The 18,423-nt window shown below is 42.5% G+C and overlaps 1 protein-coding gene across 7 annotated transcripts in view; it reads left to right on the forward strand.

Annotated features, from left to right (window-relative positions):
• atxn10 (ataxin 10) overlaps window positions 1-18,423 on the forward strand; it is a 264,516-nt gene that overhangs the window by 83,509 nt on the left and 162,584 nt on the right. The window contains exon 10 of one of the 7 annotated variants that reach the window (XM_078568309.1): window positions 14,315-15,139. The exons of the other annotated variants lie outside the window; for them this stretch is intronic. Within the exon in view, the coding sequence (XP_078424435.1) occupies window positions 14,315-14,359 (45 nt within the window). The 3' untranslated portion in view covers window positions 14,360-15,139. Of the gene's footprint in view, window positions 1-14,314; window positions 15,140-18,423 lie in introns of those variants that run through there. 7 annotated transcript variants of the gene reach the window in all.

Genomic DNA, 18,423 nt, shown 5'->3' on the forward strand with positions numbered 1-18,423 from the left:
TATTAAATTAAATTAACATTGGCAAAGTCCAAGTTACTTTTAAGCACAATTCTGTAAAATGTTGTTAACAGGCCTGGCTAAAGCTCAATTAATGTTAGCAGTTAAGTCTATCCTCCTAAAGTGTGAAGGATGTAAGTGGATCCTTAAATTTTCAGGTCTAATAAAACAGTTTTCTCTGTCCCAACTCTGAAGATGTTATATGACCCCTCCAATCTAGGTTATAGAATATTAAGATAAAAAAGAAAATGCTGGAAATACTCAGCAGTCATGCAGCATCTGTGGAGGGAGACATAGAGTTGACGTCTCGGGACGAGAACCTTTCATTTCAGTGAGAAATGTATTAGTTTTGAGCAAGTGAAAGGGTGGAGGGTGTGAAAGAGAAGAAAAGGGAAGGTCTGTGATAGATTGGAAGACAGGAGCAATTAATTGGCAAAAGGGTTGTGATGCAAGGCCAAATGGAATGGTAATGGGACAAGTAACGAAACAAAAGATGTGTCCAGAGGTGGAGTGAATGACGAACAACTGCTGTCCAAAAGTGAAAAAAATGAGAGAGTAAAATCAAAACTGCAAGTCAAAGGAAACCAAATGGGGCAGAGATTATGGTCTAAAATTGTTGAACTCGCATTGAGTCTGGAAGACTGTAACGTACCCGATGGAAAGGTGAGGTGCTGCTCCTCGAGTTTTATTGAGCTTCATTGGAACACTGGAGGAGGCCGAGGACAGAAAGGTCAGTGTGAGGGCAAGATAGAGAATTAAAACAAAAGACAACCAGAAGCTCAGGGGCATGCATGCGGACTGAACAGAGGTGTTCGTAAAGCAGTGACCCAATCCGTTTAGTCTCCCCAGTGTGGAGCAGATTTCCAGCATGTGCCGCATTTTTGCTTTTATATAGAATTTGTTTCTTAGTAAATGTGGTAAGAATAGCTATTTTGAAAAACCTCTGAATTTTTTTTTCTTCTTGCCCAATTTCTCTAATATTAATTTTCTTTTGAAAGCATTAACTCTGAGCTGGAGTCTTGATCCTTAGTGTTGGTTACCCTCTACTTCCTTTTCTAAATTGTTAATGTCAATTACATTGTTATGGTTTATAAATGTCATTCATATTGTTAAGATTTGTTAATGTCAGTTATATTGTTAAGGGAAACAGGTGATAGGTATTTGAACACATAAATAGAGGAAACTGGGACACTGGGTGACTGTGAGGAGTGATGACACTGAATGAAGTCAGTAAACTCTCAGCAAGGAAATGCTCTGTGTCTTAGTTTTGACTTCAACTGGCGTGGATCCTATTAACATAAACGGCCATTATTCATGTAGTAATCTTCACAGTCAGTGATCAACTATTTGAAAATCCTATCTGCGCCATATATTCACACAAGCACACTTCTAGCAGTTGATATCTGTCAAATGCTCAGGAACAGGAGCCGTGCCTGATTCATTTTATTCCTCCTCAGCGTGGGTGCCGAGACCAATTGTTGTACCCCATAATTTTTTAGAAATGGATTGTATCCACTGACCCATTTATATCAGTTCTGTTGTGGGACAATAGATTGATTTAGATGATGGCATAAATTCTCACAGTGAAACTTGAATACTTTTTAACCTCATTTGAGCATGTTATAGCCTTTAAATTTATTAATGGTAATATGAGTAGGAGCACTTGGACTTGCCTGGCCCTGTTGCTTCATTGACATTTCTGTGATGCAGGCTTGTAACATGATGCAAGTTTGGTCATTATAAGCAATTAATATGTTAGTGTCATGTGATAAGTATCTGTGCCACAAGAGTGAGCTATGTTCAGTTTTGCTGGATAATAGTTTTACATTTTGTAGTGCTACAATATTCACAGTGCTGATGTAGTTTTCAAGTTCAATATAAATTATTTCTGAAATCAAATTTTTGGTTGTTTTTTAATCCTTTCATGGGATTTGAGTGCCACTGTCAAGGCCAGCATTCGTTGCCTATCCCTAATTTCCCTTGAGAAGGTAGCAATGAGCCACCGCCTTGAACCACTGCAGTCCATCTGGTTCAGGTACTTCCACTGTGCTATTAGGAAGGGAGATTCAGGAATAGCATGAGCATTGCTTTTCTGGGTTGAGTTTTGTATGAGTCCCTCAATAATTTCAGCAATTTAATCCCATGTATCCATTATTCTCTATTTCATAGGTTAATGATAGAATTCTTAATGTTGTATAACAGATGGTCTAAATGTGATTGATTTGATTGTACAGCAAATTTCCATAAATGGCAGAGAGGCAATGTCCAGTTAATCTGTTTTAGTGATATTGGTTGAGGGGCAAATATTGGCCAGGACAAAGGGGTCCTCCCCAGTCCTTTTCAAATAATTCCGCAGAATCTTTTATGCCCACCTGAGAGGGCAGACTTCTCTTCCACACCTTTGACAGTGCAGCACTCCCTCAGTACTACACTGAAATGTCAGTCTAGGTTTCATGCTAAAGTGCCTGCAGTGGGGCCTTTGACTTGGAGGTAATTGTGCTACCTCTGAGTCAAGCTTGACATCTAGTTAAGAACGATAGTGAACTTTAATACATTTTGGCCCAGATTTTCCATTCTGAGAGTTGTACCCTGGAGTTACCCTGGAAGATGTGCTGGGGGACAGCCGCCCACCCCACCCCTCAGACGTCCCCATGGAAGGACTGCATGGGGAATGTGTGGGAAATTTCAACTTCCGTTGGGCAATTACCCTGCATCTGGACTCCTCTGAAACTCTGATTTAAAGTCGGAGACTTCGGATGGCTTCAACTCCCTTAGCAGAATAGCTACCCAGGAAAAGTTAGAAGCATTAAAACCAGTTCTAACTCCTGGGTAACTATGCTACTGACCCCGCAACCGCTCAACCCCATCCTAACCCCTCACCCCTTCTCGCCTGTCAAAGTGGCTGAGTCATTTAAACTTCAGTTTACAGCAACTAGTGCTGTAAAAAGGGGGTGTGGTTTCATTTCCCCTGATGATCCTGCACTGTACTGAAGGCCTCCAGGAGCAGCTGCACTCCACATTCGTCAGTAGGCCTGGGTCGGAAGTCCAAGCGAGAAATGTGGAGCTCCAGTCCAAGGTAGGAAAATAGGAGCGGAGTGGCAGTCCGGTGATTGTCACTTCATGGAAAGTTCGGCCTTTCGTCTAGAATATGGGATACGGTTCAAGGGTGAGCTGCAAGGGTTAATTTTGTTAGGAGGTTCAGAATGCATTCAGCTTTTACTGCCCTCTAAAATTGTATGATTAGCTATGTTAGCTTTAAACATAATTCTTAAAGGAGTGAATAATCGATGCATTTTAAATCTTTAAGCACAGAATGGAAATGTTAGTGCCAAAATAAAGTAACAAAAATTACAGTATACTCCTGAATTTATTCTAAGAAATGAGGGAATTACCTCATTTTTTATGGTGTTAAACATTGCTCTATTCTATTGCACAAAATAATTATTCCCCGGTGCTTGTCTATTTGACATAAAATATGCATTATATGGAAATTCATTCCCATATCAGAGTGTCGCACTCAACAATCTTCACAGAAGAGGACTTATTTTATTAGGCATTTTATTTATTGAAAGTTTACAGAGAAATTATTTAATGTATAACTGGAACATTCTGTGCATAACGTAATTGTACACATTCCTGAATCACTTTTTTATTATTTCCGTGCCCTGGTGAGAACCTATTCCTTGTGCTAGATATTGTTGACGATTTCCTTCTGCCTTGTGTGTTCAGAAATAGAGAACCCACACAATAATGCCCACTCTACATTATACGTCCCTCATTTTAATATTGTTCCAAGGCAGCATTTTGGAGAATATGCTGTAATACACAAGGCATTCAAGGCAAAGAATCTGTTTGTCTAAACCCTTGTCAGCTTTAAAAGTACCTAAGCAAATTGCTGCACACTGCAAACTAAGCTTACCTGCTTTGTAGGAGTGGCTGGATGAATTCAGAGTAACTTCATGAAGGTTTTCCAGAAAATGTATTCATTTATAATGAAATTTTCCAAAAAGCATAGAGTAAAGAACTCTTTACTCTAGTATATGGAATCTTAGAGAGTTTGCAAATATTTATAAGAATATGTAGAGATTGTTTATCTAAAGATTATTCTTATTTGCACAGTGGTTGTGCCCTTCTGAAAATGAGGTCCATTGGTCCATATAAATCTCCAAGAGCATATTTCCCACTTCATGAATTGCCTATTGATCACACTTGGCTTATCCATTTAGAAAAGATTTTAATCATATTATCTCGCTAACTCTTAATTGCTCAGGAGCTTTTTATATTCAAAGGCCATTTCAAAAGTCAATTATTTGAATATTGCTCCAAAAAGATGTTTTGTCGAAGCTTTTCGTCTTGGATTCATCAGGACAATCACAAGAATACTAATGTCCGGGGAAGCAACAACTTTATACTGTGAGAGAAGAGAGTGCTGATTGCTTTGCAAATGGACTCTGATTGGTAGATGCATTGCCATGGAGAATGCACCATTTAATGGTGACTGACAGTTAACTGCCGAGCATTGTTTGAAATTTTAACCAAGCAACTTGACTCTGGTCAAGGCATTGCCCTGAGGAATGAACTAGCGAGTGGCTATCACTTATTTTGCTCAGCCGAAACAGGTGCAATGTGTGTACATGTTCTTTCTGCCTGCAAAGAACAGGGCCCTGTGTATGAATATATGTAGCTTCCAGTACACGCAAATGCACCACACTGCAAGCCCGACTGACAATCTTAATTCTTAGCACACTTGTGGATTATTCAGCAAATGTTGCCCAATGGCGGAATCACATCTAATGTTGGACACTGTGTTTTGAGCTTTGCAAGCACAGGCTGGTTGAGTATGGTCTGTACCATGCCCATTGCGAACAGCGGAAGGGCCGTGCTATTTGATAGGATCTGCCAGTCTTTGGGACGTATGGCCCATATACCTAGCATCACACTGGCGCTGAAATTCATATATCAAATTCATATCCATTGGACCTGCTGTTTAACATTACCGGACGGCCATGCTCAAAAGTAAGCTTAAAAAAACACTTCCTGGACTTGCGGTAGCTCATCGCTCTTACACATGATATATGTGGCATGGTTTGTCCTCATGGCTCGCTGCATCCGTGTATGTATGGGCTGCTCAAGACGCACAAATGTGATGTCCCTTTATGCCCTATCATGTCTACGACTGGTTCTGTACAGCATGGATTGGTTGAATGGTTGGACAAATTGTTACAACCAGTTTTGAATAAGTTTTCCAGATATGTGATAAAAGATTCCTTCACATTTGCAAAGACCGGGCTTGCATATCAAAAGCAATGCTGTGTCCGTGTGCTCGTTTGAAATTGCTAGCCTATTCACCAATGTTCCACTTAAGGAAGCCATAGATATTTGCGCTGCAGCATTATATAATGGTGATGTAGACCTGCTACCATTACGTGAATCAGTATTCATTGAGCTTATGAACTCGGCAACTTGCGTAGTTCAGTTTTAATGACACCATGTATGCCCAAATAGATAGTGTTGCCATGAGATCCCCTCTAGGCCCAGCTCTTGCAAACATCTTTGTTGGGTTCCATGAGAAATGTGTCCTCAATGAAATGACACCCAACCTCCTACTACTTGCATATTCCCAATAGGGTGGATGATATGTTTGCTATATTTAAATCCGTAACAGCATGTAATAATTTCCTTGCGTGTCTTAATGAGCTCCATCCTGCGCTCAAATCCACCTTTGAAATGGAGCAGACAAATGAGCCCCCTTTCCTTGACGTACTAGTTGAGAAATCTGCCAGAGGATTCTCTACCATGGTCTACCGCAAGCCTACTTTCACTGGTCAATGCATACATTGGGATCCTTACAGTTCCACTCGCTATAAGATTGGCCTTATTGGCAACCTCGTAAATAAGGCCCAAGTCATTTGGTCACCACGCAAGCTTGATGCTGAATTAGGGCACATCAAAGGCTTCCTGTAAGATAATGGCTACCTTGATCAGACCATTTCGCACTGTATATGTGCAAATTTATGAACTGTCCTAAAGTTGTCACTTTTGGCCCTGAAAAGTGTCCAGTTTACCTCGGTTTACTCTGGAAGGGCAAGGTATCTCAAAAATTTAAGCAACAGGTGTTTCACGCTGCTGCTATGCAGTAGCAACACAAGTCGTATTTGCCACTAACAAGATGCTGCCGTCAAGCCAAAAGGATGTCCTGCCTATCTCTCAAATGAGTAATGTGGTATATGAATTTCAGTGATAGTGTGATACTAGATATGTAGGCTTTACGTCCCAAATACTGGCGGATTGTATCAAACAGCATGCCCTTTCCGCTGTTCACAATGGGCAAGATACAGACTGTACTCAACTAGCCCGTTTCTGAATTTAGGAAGGAAAAAATTGACAACTATAGAATGTATCTGAATGTGGATTCATCATAGTATGTTATGTAATTGAGAATGTATATGAGCATATATTGTGGGAACAGGAGCATAGTAGTAATGTTACTGAACCAGTAATCCAGAGACTTGGGCTAATACCCCAGAGGCTTGACTTCAAATGAAAACAGAGAATGTGGGTCAGGCAGCATCTGTGGAGAGAAAAAGAGTTAACATTTCAGGTCGATGGCCCTTCATTGGAACAGTTCTGACTAGAGGTGGCGGCACGGTGGTACACAATTAAGAGGACATTGACTCTGGACCCCATGAACACCCATGACATCAAGTCAAACATGAGTAAGGAAATCTCCTGCTGATTGCCACCTGCTACCCTCCTTCAAGTAGTATGCCTTTTTTTTGTGGACTTGAGAATGAGTATAATGTGTTAGTTTTTCATAATAGGATATAGCATTTGTATTGCGGACAAATTGGGAATGTAATTCTCGGTGCTATTTTGAACTGTAACAAGTAACAGGGTCAAGTGTTAATTGTATCAATTGAAGCTACGTACATACAGGTGGAGGTCATTGATTGGATGGTTACTTGAGCACATATAAAGAGACACTGACACGAGTGGAGTGGAGGCAGCAGATATAGAGCTGCAACGTTTCAGTCTGTGAAAAAATATATCCCAAGACTGGCTTTGGATTCTTCCTTCACCAACTGGCTATCAGGAATATAGCAACAGGGGGCATATAAATAAGACATTGAGGAAATATTTTGTGTGTCTTCACAGTAGAAGACTAAAGTGGCATACCTGAACTGGAGGGTAATCTCAAGGCTAATAAGAGAGAAGAAATTAAGGTAATTAATATCAGCAGAGAAGTAGTACTGGAGACACTTACGGGACTAAAATCCGACAAATCCCCAGGATCTGGCAACCAACATTCTAGGGTTCTAAAAGAGATAGTGGATGCACTGGTTATGATTTCCAAATTTCCCTACATTCTAGAATGGTCCCAGTGGATTGGAAGTTAGCAAATGTAATGCCGCTATTTAAGAAAGCTGGGGGGGGGAGGAAAGAGAGAAAAAACAGGCAACTAGAGACCAGTTAGCCTAACATCAAATCGAGAATATGTTGGAATCTATTATTAAGTTTTAACAATACACGTAGAAAACCGCATGTATGATCAGACAAAGTCAAAGTAATTTTGCAAAAGCAAATTCGTGTTTGACAAACTTATTAGAGTTCTGTGATATGTAACTAATAGGGTAGATAGAGGGAACCAGTAGATTTAATGTACTTGGATTTCCAAAAGGCATTGAAAAAGATGCCACGCAATTGGTTAACATGTAAGATAAGGGCTAATGGAATTGGGGGTAATATACTAGCATGGAGAGAGGATTGGTTAATGGACAGGAAGCAAAAAGGTTAAACGGGGCATTTTCAAGTTAGTAGGCTGTAACTAGTGGAGAGCCACAAGGATCAGTGCTGCGGCCTCAGCTATTCACTTAGATGAAGAGACGTCGAGTAATGTATCTAAGTTTGCTGATGGCAAAAAGCTAGGTGGGACTGAAAGCTGAGAGTAGGACAGGAAGAGGCTGCAAACCAATATAGACATATCCCTATATAGACATGTTATTTTGGCTTAGATTCCCCACGGGCATCATAACATTATGTTCACCAAGCCCTGTACAATTGTAGCAAAACTTCTTTATCCTTGCACTCCAATCCCCTTGCATTAAAGGCCAACATGCCATTTGTATTCCTATTTGCTTGCTGTACCTGTAAGCTAGCTTTGCGTTCCTTGTACGAGTACACCAAAGTCCTTCTGAACATCAGTGTTTACAAATTTCACGCCTTTTAAAAAAGATTGTTTTTCTATTCCTATGACCAGAGTAAATAACCTCACAGTTCCCCACATTATACTCCAAATGCCACCTTGTTGCCCGCTCACTTAATCTATGGTGGTATTTCAATACAGAGATGTAGGTTACCGTCTACATGCTCCCCCCTCCCACCCCACACCTCAGCTGAGGAATCAGTACTCCCTTGGTTTGAACACCAATTGGAAGAAGCACTGAGGGTGGTCAAGGGTGCAGAGTGTACTCTGAATAGGGGACTTCAATGTCCATCACCAAGAGTGGCTCAGTAGCACCACTACTAACTGAGCTGGCCAAGTCCTAAAGGACATAACTGCTAGACTGCGTCTTTGGCAGGTGGTAAGGGAACCAACAAGGGGGAAAAACCTACTTGACCTCAGTCTCCATCTACCTGTTGCAGATGTATCTGTCCATGACAGTATTGGTAAGAGTGACCACTGCACAGTCCTTGTGGAGACAAAGTCCCATCTTCTCCATTGTGTTGTGTGACATTATCACCACGCTAAATGGGATAGATTTCAAGCAGATCCAGCAACTCAAAACTGGGTATCCAGGAAACTCTGTGGGTCATCAGCAGCAGCAAAATGGTAATCAACTGCAACCTGTAACCTCGTAGCTCAGCTTAACCCCCACTCTACCATTACCATCAAGCTGGGGGATCAACCCTGTTTCGATGAAGAGTGCAGGAGGGCATGCCAGGAGCAGCACCAGGCATACCTAAAAATAATGCATTAACCTGGTGAAGCTACATCACAGGATTACTTGCATGCAAACCATGGAAGTGATCCCACAACCCATGGATCAGATCTAAGCTCTGCAGTCCTGCCATATCCAGCCATGAATGCTGGTGGACAATTAAGCAAGTAACCGGAAGAGCACATCCTCAATGATGGGGAGCCCAGCACATCATTGCAAAAGACAAGGCTGAAGCATTTGCAACCATCTACAGCCAGAAGTGCCAAGTGGATGATCCATCTTGGCCTACTCCTGAAATTCCCAGCATCACAGATGCCGATCCAATTCACTCCACATGATGTCAAGAAACGGCTGAATGCACTGGATACTGCAAAGGCTATGGGCGCTGACAACATTTCAAAATATTATTGAGAACTTGTGCTCCAGAACTAGTCATGCCCCAAGCCAAGCTGCTCCAGTAGAACTACGACACTGGCATGACAAAATTGTTCAGGTATGTCTTGTCTACAAAATACAGGATAAACAATTTTAGATCATGAACTCTCTCCTCCATCCCCACCCCCTTTCCGATTTTCCCCCTCCTTTTTGTTTTTTCCAATAATTTATATAGATTTTTCTTTTCCCACCTATTTCCATTATTTTTAAATGTATTTCCTTCCATTGTTTTATCTCTACCTTTTAGCCTTTTTCGATTCCTTCACCCCACCCCACCCCCACTAGGGCTGTCTGTACCTTGCTCATCCTGCTTTCTACCCTTAATTAGCATATTCCTTTAGATAATATCAACACCTCTTTGTCCTTTTGTCTGTGACATCTTTTGGTTATCTCCACCTATCACTGGCCCTCTATCCAGCTCTTCTTGTGTCCCCCCCCCCTTTAAACCAGCTTATATTTCACGCCTTTTCTATTTTTCCTCAGTTCTGTTGAAGAGTCATGCGGACTAGAAACATTAACTGTGCTCCTCTCCACAGATGCTGCCAGACCTGCTGAGTTTTTTCAGGTATTTTTGTTTTTCTTTTAGTGCATGTATTACAGAATGAAGTCCATACTATCTGCATTGAATGCTGAAATGCTGAGGGCACTTTTGTGATTTTATAGAAATGCAATGGTCCACAGTCTTGATGATCATAAAAGGTAAAGAAAGCGAAAATTAATGTTTCTGCCCACTTGAAGTCGAATAATTCCACCCATTTCAAGTGGTCTAAAGGTATTTGCATTTCACTGCAGACCATAAAAAGTGCAATAATTAAATTATTCCCTGTCACAAAAAAATTTCAGACCTCCTTGTCTTAGGCCACTTTCATCCCCCCCCTCACTATCGTTGGTTCAAAATCCTGGAACTCCCTTTTTAACAGCAATGTGAGTGTACCTACCGGACTGCAGTGGTTCAAGAAGGTTTCTCACCACCATCTTCTCAAGGGCAGTTAAGGATGGGCAATTAATGCTGGTCTAGCCAGCAACTCCTACATCTGTGAAAGAATAAATTAAAAAGAAATTATGTTCAAGCCTTGCACCCTTTCTGAGTTACCCAGAAGCTTAGGTGCATAAAGTTCTCTGTTCCTTTCTCCATGGCAACGCCTCAGCCAATCAGAGTCAACTTGCCAACCAACCTTTTCTCCTGTAGTATAAATAGTTGTGATCGTTTGAAATTTGACATTCTTGCATTTGTCCTGATGAGTGCAAGACAAAAACCTTCGGCAACATATTTCTGTTTACAGCAATGTTCATGTTCTGCACTATCAAGCAACTGTTGATCTCAAAAGTGTTTCATCTATAGTGAATAATGTAGGCAAATGTTGCAGTTGTTTCATGGAACAGGAATCCACTACCGGCAATCAGATGAATGACCAGTTAAGTTGCCTCCTGTGGTGGTTGAAAGAAGAAAATTGACCAGGGTCCAGGAGAACTCCCAGCTCCTCTTTGGATTCTGCCCTGCGATCTTTTAAGTTCACCTGGAGCACCAGAGCTGACAGCTGAGAGACCTTGGTTTAATGCCCTATCTGAAAAGATGGGACTTCTCTCATTGCACCAGTATCTCAGCGTTGTACTGGATTATCAGCCAAGAATGAAAAGTGCCCGGGTCCAATGGCTTGAGCATACAACCAATGGGGCAAGCTGACGAACAGCAAGATTTTTATAATCCTATCTTGAAGTTCAATACAGTCTTAACATCCACTCCCCTGTATATCTTTTTGATTTGAGGGTTTTTATTTGTCTTTCACTGATGTTTATGCCAGTGGTGAGAGAGTCAATGCAGCCAGACATCAACTGTCAACACATTCCACACCCTTTAAGGAAGATGTGAAGAACATCAACATTGGTAATATTGCATGTTTATCAAGATAAAGTTGAAGATTATTTGAAAATATATTCAAAATAATTTCTTGAAATGGAGGAAAAATTGTCAACTTTTGTTAATGTAATTTTTATCTCAGCAGGCATTACTTAAATGTATCGATTAAAAAAAATTAAACCTATTAATGCCACTTTGAGTAACATTTTATGCAAAACACATACAAGGAATGGACTCTTCAATATTGCCAATGTTTGGCGTATTCCTGTGAATAATTGAGGATGCTATGGCAATGTTAAATATGCCTGGTAACATCTGAGTTCATAATGATCTTTTGGTCATGATTTTTGCAAAATATTAACACAATAGGTCCTTTGTGAAAGAAGTGCTTGTAATTTAAAAGCTTACCTTCTCTCCCATTTCTAAGAGTGACTTACTTCAGGGCATTTTGGTCCATTATCTTGAACTTTTATTAGATGTGGTCAAAATTAAAATGGCTAAACTTAAGAAGAATTCTTGTGTGCGTCAGATTTGTGCAATTAGATTTCTGAGTTATGAGCATTGGTACAGTGTGTATTTTTGTAATTTTTTTCTGAATCCATTACTCTTTATCTTAGACCTTATTCTCTTTAAAACATGATCTCATAATTTGGATGTGGGCTCTCTGTCCACTGCTTTAACAATGTGAAAATCAGTTGCACCAGGTGAAAGCAGTCAAACAAAAAAAACTTATTCAACTTCTCTGTAATAAACAGATGGTTTCTTAGCATGGTTTTAAATTAAATTGTGATATTATAAGAAGGTTCTTTATGATGAAGGCCAATTTAATCTAACCATTTGTTTCACTATTTTTAAAAATGTTATCAAAAATGTGATGTCTTGGGAGGTTGCCAGTTGTTTTATTTATTTATTCCTTCATGGGATGTGGGCATTGCTGGCTAGGCCAGCATTTATTGCCCATCCCTAATTGCCCTTGAAGGTGGTTTTGACCACCTTCTTGAATCGCTGCAGTCCATGCGGTATAGGTACATGCACGGTGCTATTAGGAAGGGAATTCCAGGATTTTGACCCAGCGACAGTGAAGGAACAGTGATCCTTTTTGAACAGTGAAGGAGGTCACGGGTTTGGAATGTGCTGTTGAAGGAGACTTGATGAATTGCTGTAGTGCACCTTGTAGATGATGCACATGGCTGCTACTGTACGCCAGTGAATTGAGTGAATGTTTAAGGTCATGATAGGGTGCAAAGCAAGCAGGCTGTTTTGCCTTTGTTGACAAGCTTCTTGAGTGTTGTTGGAGCTGCACTCATCCAGGTAAGTCGAGAATATTCAATTACTCTCCTGACTTGTGTCTTGTAGATGGTGGGACGGGCTTCGGCAGGTCAGGTGGTGAGTTACTCGTGCAGAATTCCCAGCCTCTGACCTGCCCTTGTAGCCACAGTATTTACATGGCTGGTCCAGTTCAGTTTCTGATGAATGGTACCCCCTTCCCACCGGCCCCTGCCAAAATGTTGATAGTGGGGAGTTTCAACAATGGCAATGCCATTGAATGTCAAGGGGCAATGATTGGATTCTCTCTTGTTGGAGATGCCCATTGCCTGGCACTTGTGTGGCATGAATGTTACTTGCCACATACCAGCCCAAGCCTGCATGTTGTCTAGGCCTTGCTGCAAGTGGACATGGACTGCTTCAGTGTCTGAGAAGTCGTGAATGGTGCTGAATACTGTACAAGTATCAGCAAATATCCCCACTTCTGACCTTATGATGGAGGGAAGGTCATTGACGAAGTAGCTGAAGATGGTTGAGCCTAGGACACTACCATGAGGAACTCCTGCAGCGATCCCCTGGGACTAAGATGATTGAGCTCCAACAACCACAACCATCTTCCTTCGTGCGAGGTATGACTCCAAGGAATGTTGTATTTTGTTGTATGTGGAGTAGTCAACTTGGAACCCTTTCATCAGGAGTCATGGAGTTCAAACTCCTGATTGAAAGAATGGTTGAAAGCCCCTGCAAATGATTGCTGAACCTTCATACTTTCTTCTTTCCATCAGATTACAGATAGCTGAAGGAGTGAGTCTAGCCATCGATTTGTTTTCTGTAATTTGGATTTACTGAGAAATGTCATACCTTGTTGAGATAAAAACGTTCATATTATCAACATAAAGGTAGTAATACAGATAGATTACACAAAATAATGATTTGGGAGAAAAATAGCCTTGCCTGGCAACACAAAATGCCTAAATTCTCTCACAACTGAAACTTGAGAACCGAATCTATTTTGAAAGATTTGAATTGGATTTAAGTATCAGGAATAGTTTCCATCGCCAGGAACAAAACTCATTTCTGTTCTGTTCTGTGGCAGCAGTCAGAGATACACAATCAATTATCTGGGTATTTCCTGGTCAAATTTGGCCTGACTTCTCCATGACACTTCCCTTTGACTTCCAAGACAGAATTTCTGAATTAGACATTGTGTGTTTCAAAGGCACATTTGGTGCCTTTTTGAGAGGAGTACTTGAGATTTGGGATACTTTTCCTTTATACCAGATATTGTTCCATTTCAATTATCAAATTTTATTTTACAAAGGATGCTGATTGGTGACTTCTCTTTAACTTTTTTTTCAGCTTCCCAACTTTTGCACTTCTTATGCGAAACTGGGTTGGCTTTGACATTAAGATTTATGTTCCCTTCTTGCATTATCTGTATTGAGTAGAGAATGTGATTGAAAATCAAGCTTTTAAATTTTGTACTTAGTTTTGTTTGCATTGTACCTATTAGAGTAATAAGGTTGTGCATGTTGTTGGATTTTCACATCAGAGAATTACTTAAGTATATTTACCACCTGTAGAAGAGCTGAAATTAATTTCTTTCAGTTTTTGCTTCTTTGGACAGCAGTGACTGAGCCCAAATTTTTTGTTTGGGCCCATTAAAGCCTGTACCATTATCTTGCTGTAATTTCTGGATGTGGGCCAGTCATCTAAACATTGTTTATAAGAACTCCTTGTGCATAGCAGATTAATTTCAAACATTTACAGAACCCCAATGCCTCTCATCGTTAAAACTACTTCCCTTATGTGGTTGCAGTGCATCTCTCAGAATGAAGCCAGTGCAACTTTACCATGGCTTTGATATTGAATTTGAACAAAAGTTTGGTAGTGAAATGTCCGCCGGTGCATTCTCCATGGCAACACCTTTACCAATCAGAGACCACTTGCCAACCAAGCAGCACTCTCTTCTCATGCAGCATAAATTGTTGTTCCCTTTACTGTTGGTATTCTTGTGAGCTGTCCTGATGATTGCAAGATGAAAAGCTTCGACAACATGTCTCTTTATTCAGCAATACACAATTTTATTTTTGTAGAAGTCCATGACTGGAGATCTGCCACTATGCCCAAGACATCTCCCTATTCCAAGTCTGGCATTCAATAGCCAAAGTAATGGCCTAAATATATGGTCCACCAAAGTTTTGAAAACGTATATGTAATTGTTGATGCCAATTAATCATGCCCTGTTGATTGGATGAATGTATCTAACTGAAGTCAAGATTGTAGATATTCTACCACCATATGTGATAAATGCTGTTGTAGTAGTTTGATGTTATCACTGGAGGGTGCTATAGAAAGTGATACAGAAATTGTGTTGAAATACCTTCGATTTCAGGATGTGGTTTTGGCAAAGACTTGCTGATGTCAGAAGATGTTAAGAATAAGGAAGAGGATTTTCTTATTGCATACACTTTTTTAAACTATGTTAGACCCAGCAAAATAAAAATTATCAAATAATGGCAAATGAAATTTGATAATATAGGGACTAATTCAAATAATTAATTTCCAGCATACAGTAATTTAATTAATTTGTTATATGGTTTATTTCGAATTCTTATGTTGTGCAAAACAATTTTGTATTCCCAGAAACTGTACTATGGTCTTATTTTCACTTTGAAAACTGATTGTCTTTATTTTTCTCTGAATAACTGCATCCATCTACAGGTAGATATTTAGTGTCATACTTTTAAAAATGGCCATCAACTCCCTATGTTGTTATATTTTAAATTGTTCTAAATATTCAATAATATCAAACCCATTATTAGAAGAACACACTTTATTTTAATGCCACATTGGTAAATGAGTCAAAGCAAAGTACATTCAAGAGAAAAATGAAGGTAATTTTTATCCCTGAGCAATCAGTTACAGGGTTCCATATAGCCAGAAAGGGCAAGAACAGATTCAAATTAAGACTGAAAATTTGAGTTTTTCTCTACTTTTATAACTTCTATTGTCTACTTTTTTCCTTTGGCCAGAATTTTCCTGTTGGCATGCGGGGGCGGGCCCCGCACACCCGCGCATAAAATGATGCGCGGTGACGTTGGGCGAGTGTCCCGACATCACCAAGCACCATCGCGATGTTTCGTTGGGCGGGCGTGTGATGATAGCCGATGCACGCCCGCCATTAATTAACGGGCCACTTGAGGCACCAATCGATGGCGATTTTTTGGTGCCCGTGCAATCGTTGCGCACGGGTGCAACGGGCAGGCGGGTAGGACACATTTGTATAAACCTCATCCATGGGCAGAATAAGAGGGTTCAGTGGGGTCGCGAGTGTGCTCTGTCAAATATTGTTTTTTCAAAGTTACTGATACTTGCCTGTGTGATCTGCAATATTTCAAAACGCACACCAGCTGCTTGATCTGAACTCACAACCTTCAGGTCAGAACTCTGCAGTGAGGAATCTTTTTTGGGCCTGCAGGTTTCAGGAAGCCTTCACTTAGCCTGGGAATGGGAGCTGAACTCTCCACTGGAGGCACCTCCTCTGAGGAGAAAGGGAGGGCTAGAAGGGGGAGGAGGCCAGGAGTGCACATTCAGCCTCCAGAGAAGCCACCTTTGGGAGGACAGGCGCAGGCACAAGGGGTGCAGGGCCAAGAGGTAGTCCAGGCAGAAGGGGCCGCACAAGACGCCACTATCCTGCTGCCAGGGTATACAGGCAGAGAAGCAGCTACCTCAATATGTCTGAGGTGCAGTGCCGAAGGAGGCTCTGTCTCTCAAAGGAGACAGTCGACTATATCTGTCAGATGATTGGGCCTGAGATCTCTGCGAATTGTGTGGGTGGACACTCCATGCCAGTGGCTCTAAAGGTCATAACTGCCCTCAACTTCTATGCCTCTGGCTCTTTCCAGGGGTCGGTGGGTGATCTTTGCGGTGTCTCCCAATCAATTGTCCACACTTGTGTCAAGCAGTGTCAGGCGTGCATTGACCTTCATCCACTACCGTTGGGACCAGGCAAGCCAGACACAGCGAGTCAGAGGCTTCGCGGCCATTGCTGGCTTCCCCCGCGTCCAGATTGCAATAGACTGTACAAATGTGGCCATCAAGGCGCCAGCAGGTGAGCCCGGTGCCTTCATCAACAGGAAGGGCTTCCACTCCATGAACGTGCAGATAGTGTGTGATCACAGGATGCAGATTCTGCAAGTTTGTACAAGGTACCCAGGCACCTCCCACGACGCCACTCCCAGATGCCGGGGCTCTTCAGCGCTCCAGCCCGGCTTGATGGATGGCTGCTGGGTGACAAGGGCTATCCCCTCAGAAGGTGGCTCATGACACCTCTCTGCCATCCAAGAACAGAAGCCAAACAGCAGTACAATAGGAGCCACGCTTCCACAAGGGCTGTGGTGGAGAGAGCCATTTGACTTCTCAAGTTGTGCTTCCAATGCCTGGACCGCTCAGGGGGCGCACTCCAGTTCCCCCCCCCAGATCGTGTGTCACTGATAGTGGCTGCATGCTGTGCTCTCCACAATCTTGCGCTGGAAAGGGCTGTGGACGATGAGACGCAGTGGCTGTGGCTGCACACGATGAGTCCAGCAGTGAGTCCGAGGATGAGCATGCACAGGGAAATGCTGAGGGGGTAGACGCTGACCTGGGCATACTCCAGGGAGGCAGGGACACCCAGGAGGCTTTAATCCAACGAACCTTCAGCGAGCACACCACATTTGGACCTCTAGGACAAGCCTAGGCTGCAGGCTCGATACTGAATACCTAAGTGCAAGATCCGCCTGGATAGGAACATTAACTAAGGGCCTTGTTAATAAAGCTGAATGTCCCACAAATCACTCATAACATTATTGGAAACCATCCACCTGCAGAAGAAAAGAGGCGCCCTCAGCCATGGTGACATGTCTGAATTTAATATTACAACCAAAGGAACTTAAGAAAACAAAATGACAAAGGTGTTAAAAATCACGCCAACTCATAAAGACCTCATTGCGGGCCAACACTAAAGCACCAGTGATAAACCCATGGTGTGTCTAAGGTGACTTATACTTACGTTTTCAGTTGCTACGTCTTGGTGCTGCCCCCTTGCTGGGAGTGGCATCTGAGACAGTCTGTTCACTCTGCTGTCCTGTTGGCCGCGATGACCTTGGCGGTTGTCCTCTGGCTCATGGAGCCTGTGCTGGCCCCGCTTGGGAGGGAGTGGCCAGTTCCACAGCTGGCACCTCCCCAGTCGTCGCAGCCTCACCGGATGCAACAGTCACTGGAAAAGGAGGAGGAGCTGCCAGCCTCATCTGGAGCGTCCTGAGAGGAGCCCACAGAGACGACAGGCAGCTGCTGTGCTGACGTGAGGTTGCTTTGGACCCCCCTGCTCACCGTGGATGGATGGACACCGAACTGGGAAACTTGATGCCCAGACCATCTCCCACATTGGCACTGACTAGCTGAGGTCAATGCCGATGTGAGGGCTTGCTGGTCCGAGCGCATCCCCAGGAAGCCCTGATTGGTCTCCTGGAGGAGCCTCTCCACGAGAGTCGCCACTCTCTCCATGGAGGACGCATGGCGCTCGGCCATGAGACTCATTGCTTCGGCGATAGTCCGAGTAGACTCCTCCACCATGAACGCCAAGCATAGCCTCATGCAGAATGCTCCTGCACACCCTGCTGCATTTCCTGCGTTTGCTGTGTCGCAGACAACTCCAGAGGCACATCATCAGGCACCGACTGAGCATGTGCCTGGTCCCCTGCAGTCCTCTGACTGCTGGTGCCATGGGCGCTCTCTGCCTCTGCCAGCTCCTCCAGCAACTGTGAAGTGCCCTCACCGCTGTGCCCCGGGACACTAGCCGATGTTCTAATTCCCACCGAGGCGCTGGTGCCTGCCTGGCAGAGATGGTGTGACGCTGGTGAGTCCATGACTTCAGGGCTCTCAGAT

Source organism: Cetorhinus maximus, chromosome 22, assembly GCF_964194155.1.
Source record: "Cetorhinus maximus chromosome 22, sCetMax3.hap1.1, whole genome shotgun sequence".
NCBI classification, from domain to species: Eukaryota; Metazoa; Chordata; class Chondrichthyes; order Lamniformes; family Cetorhinidae; genus Cetorhinus; species Cetorhinus maximus.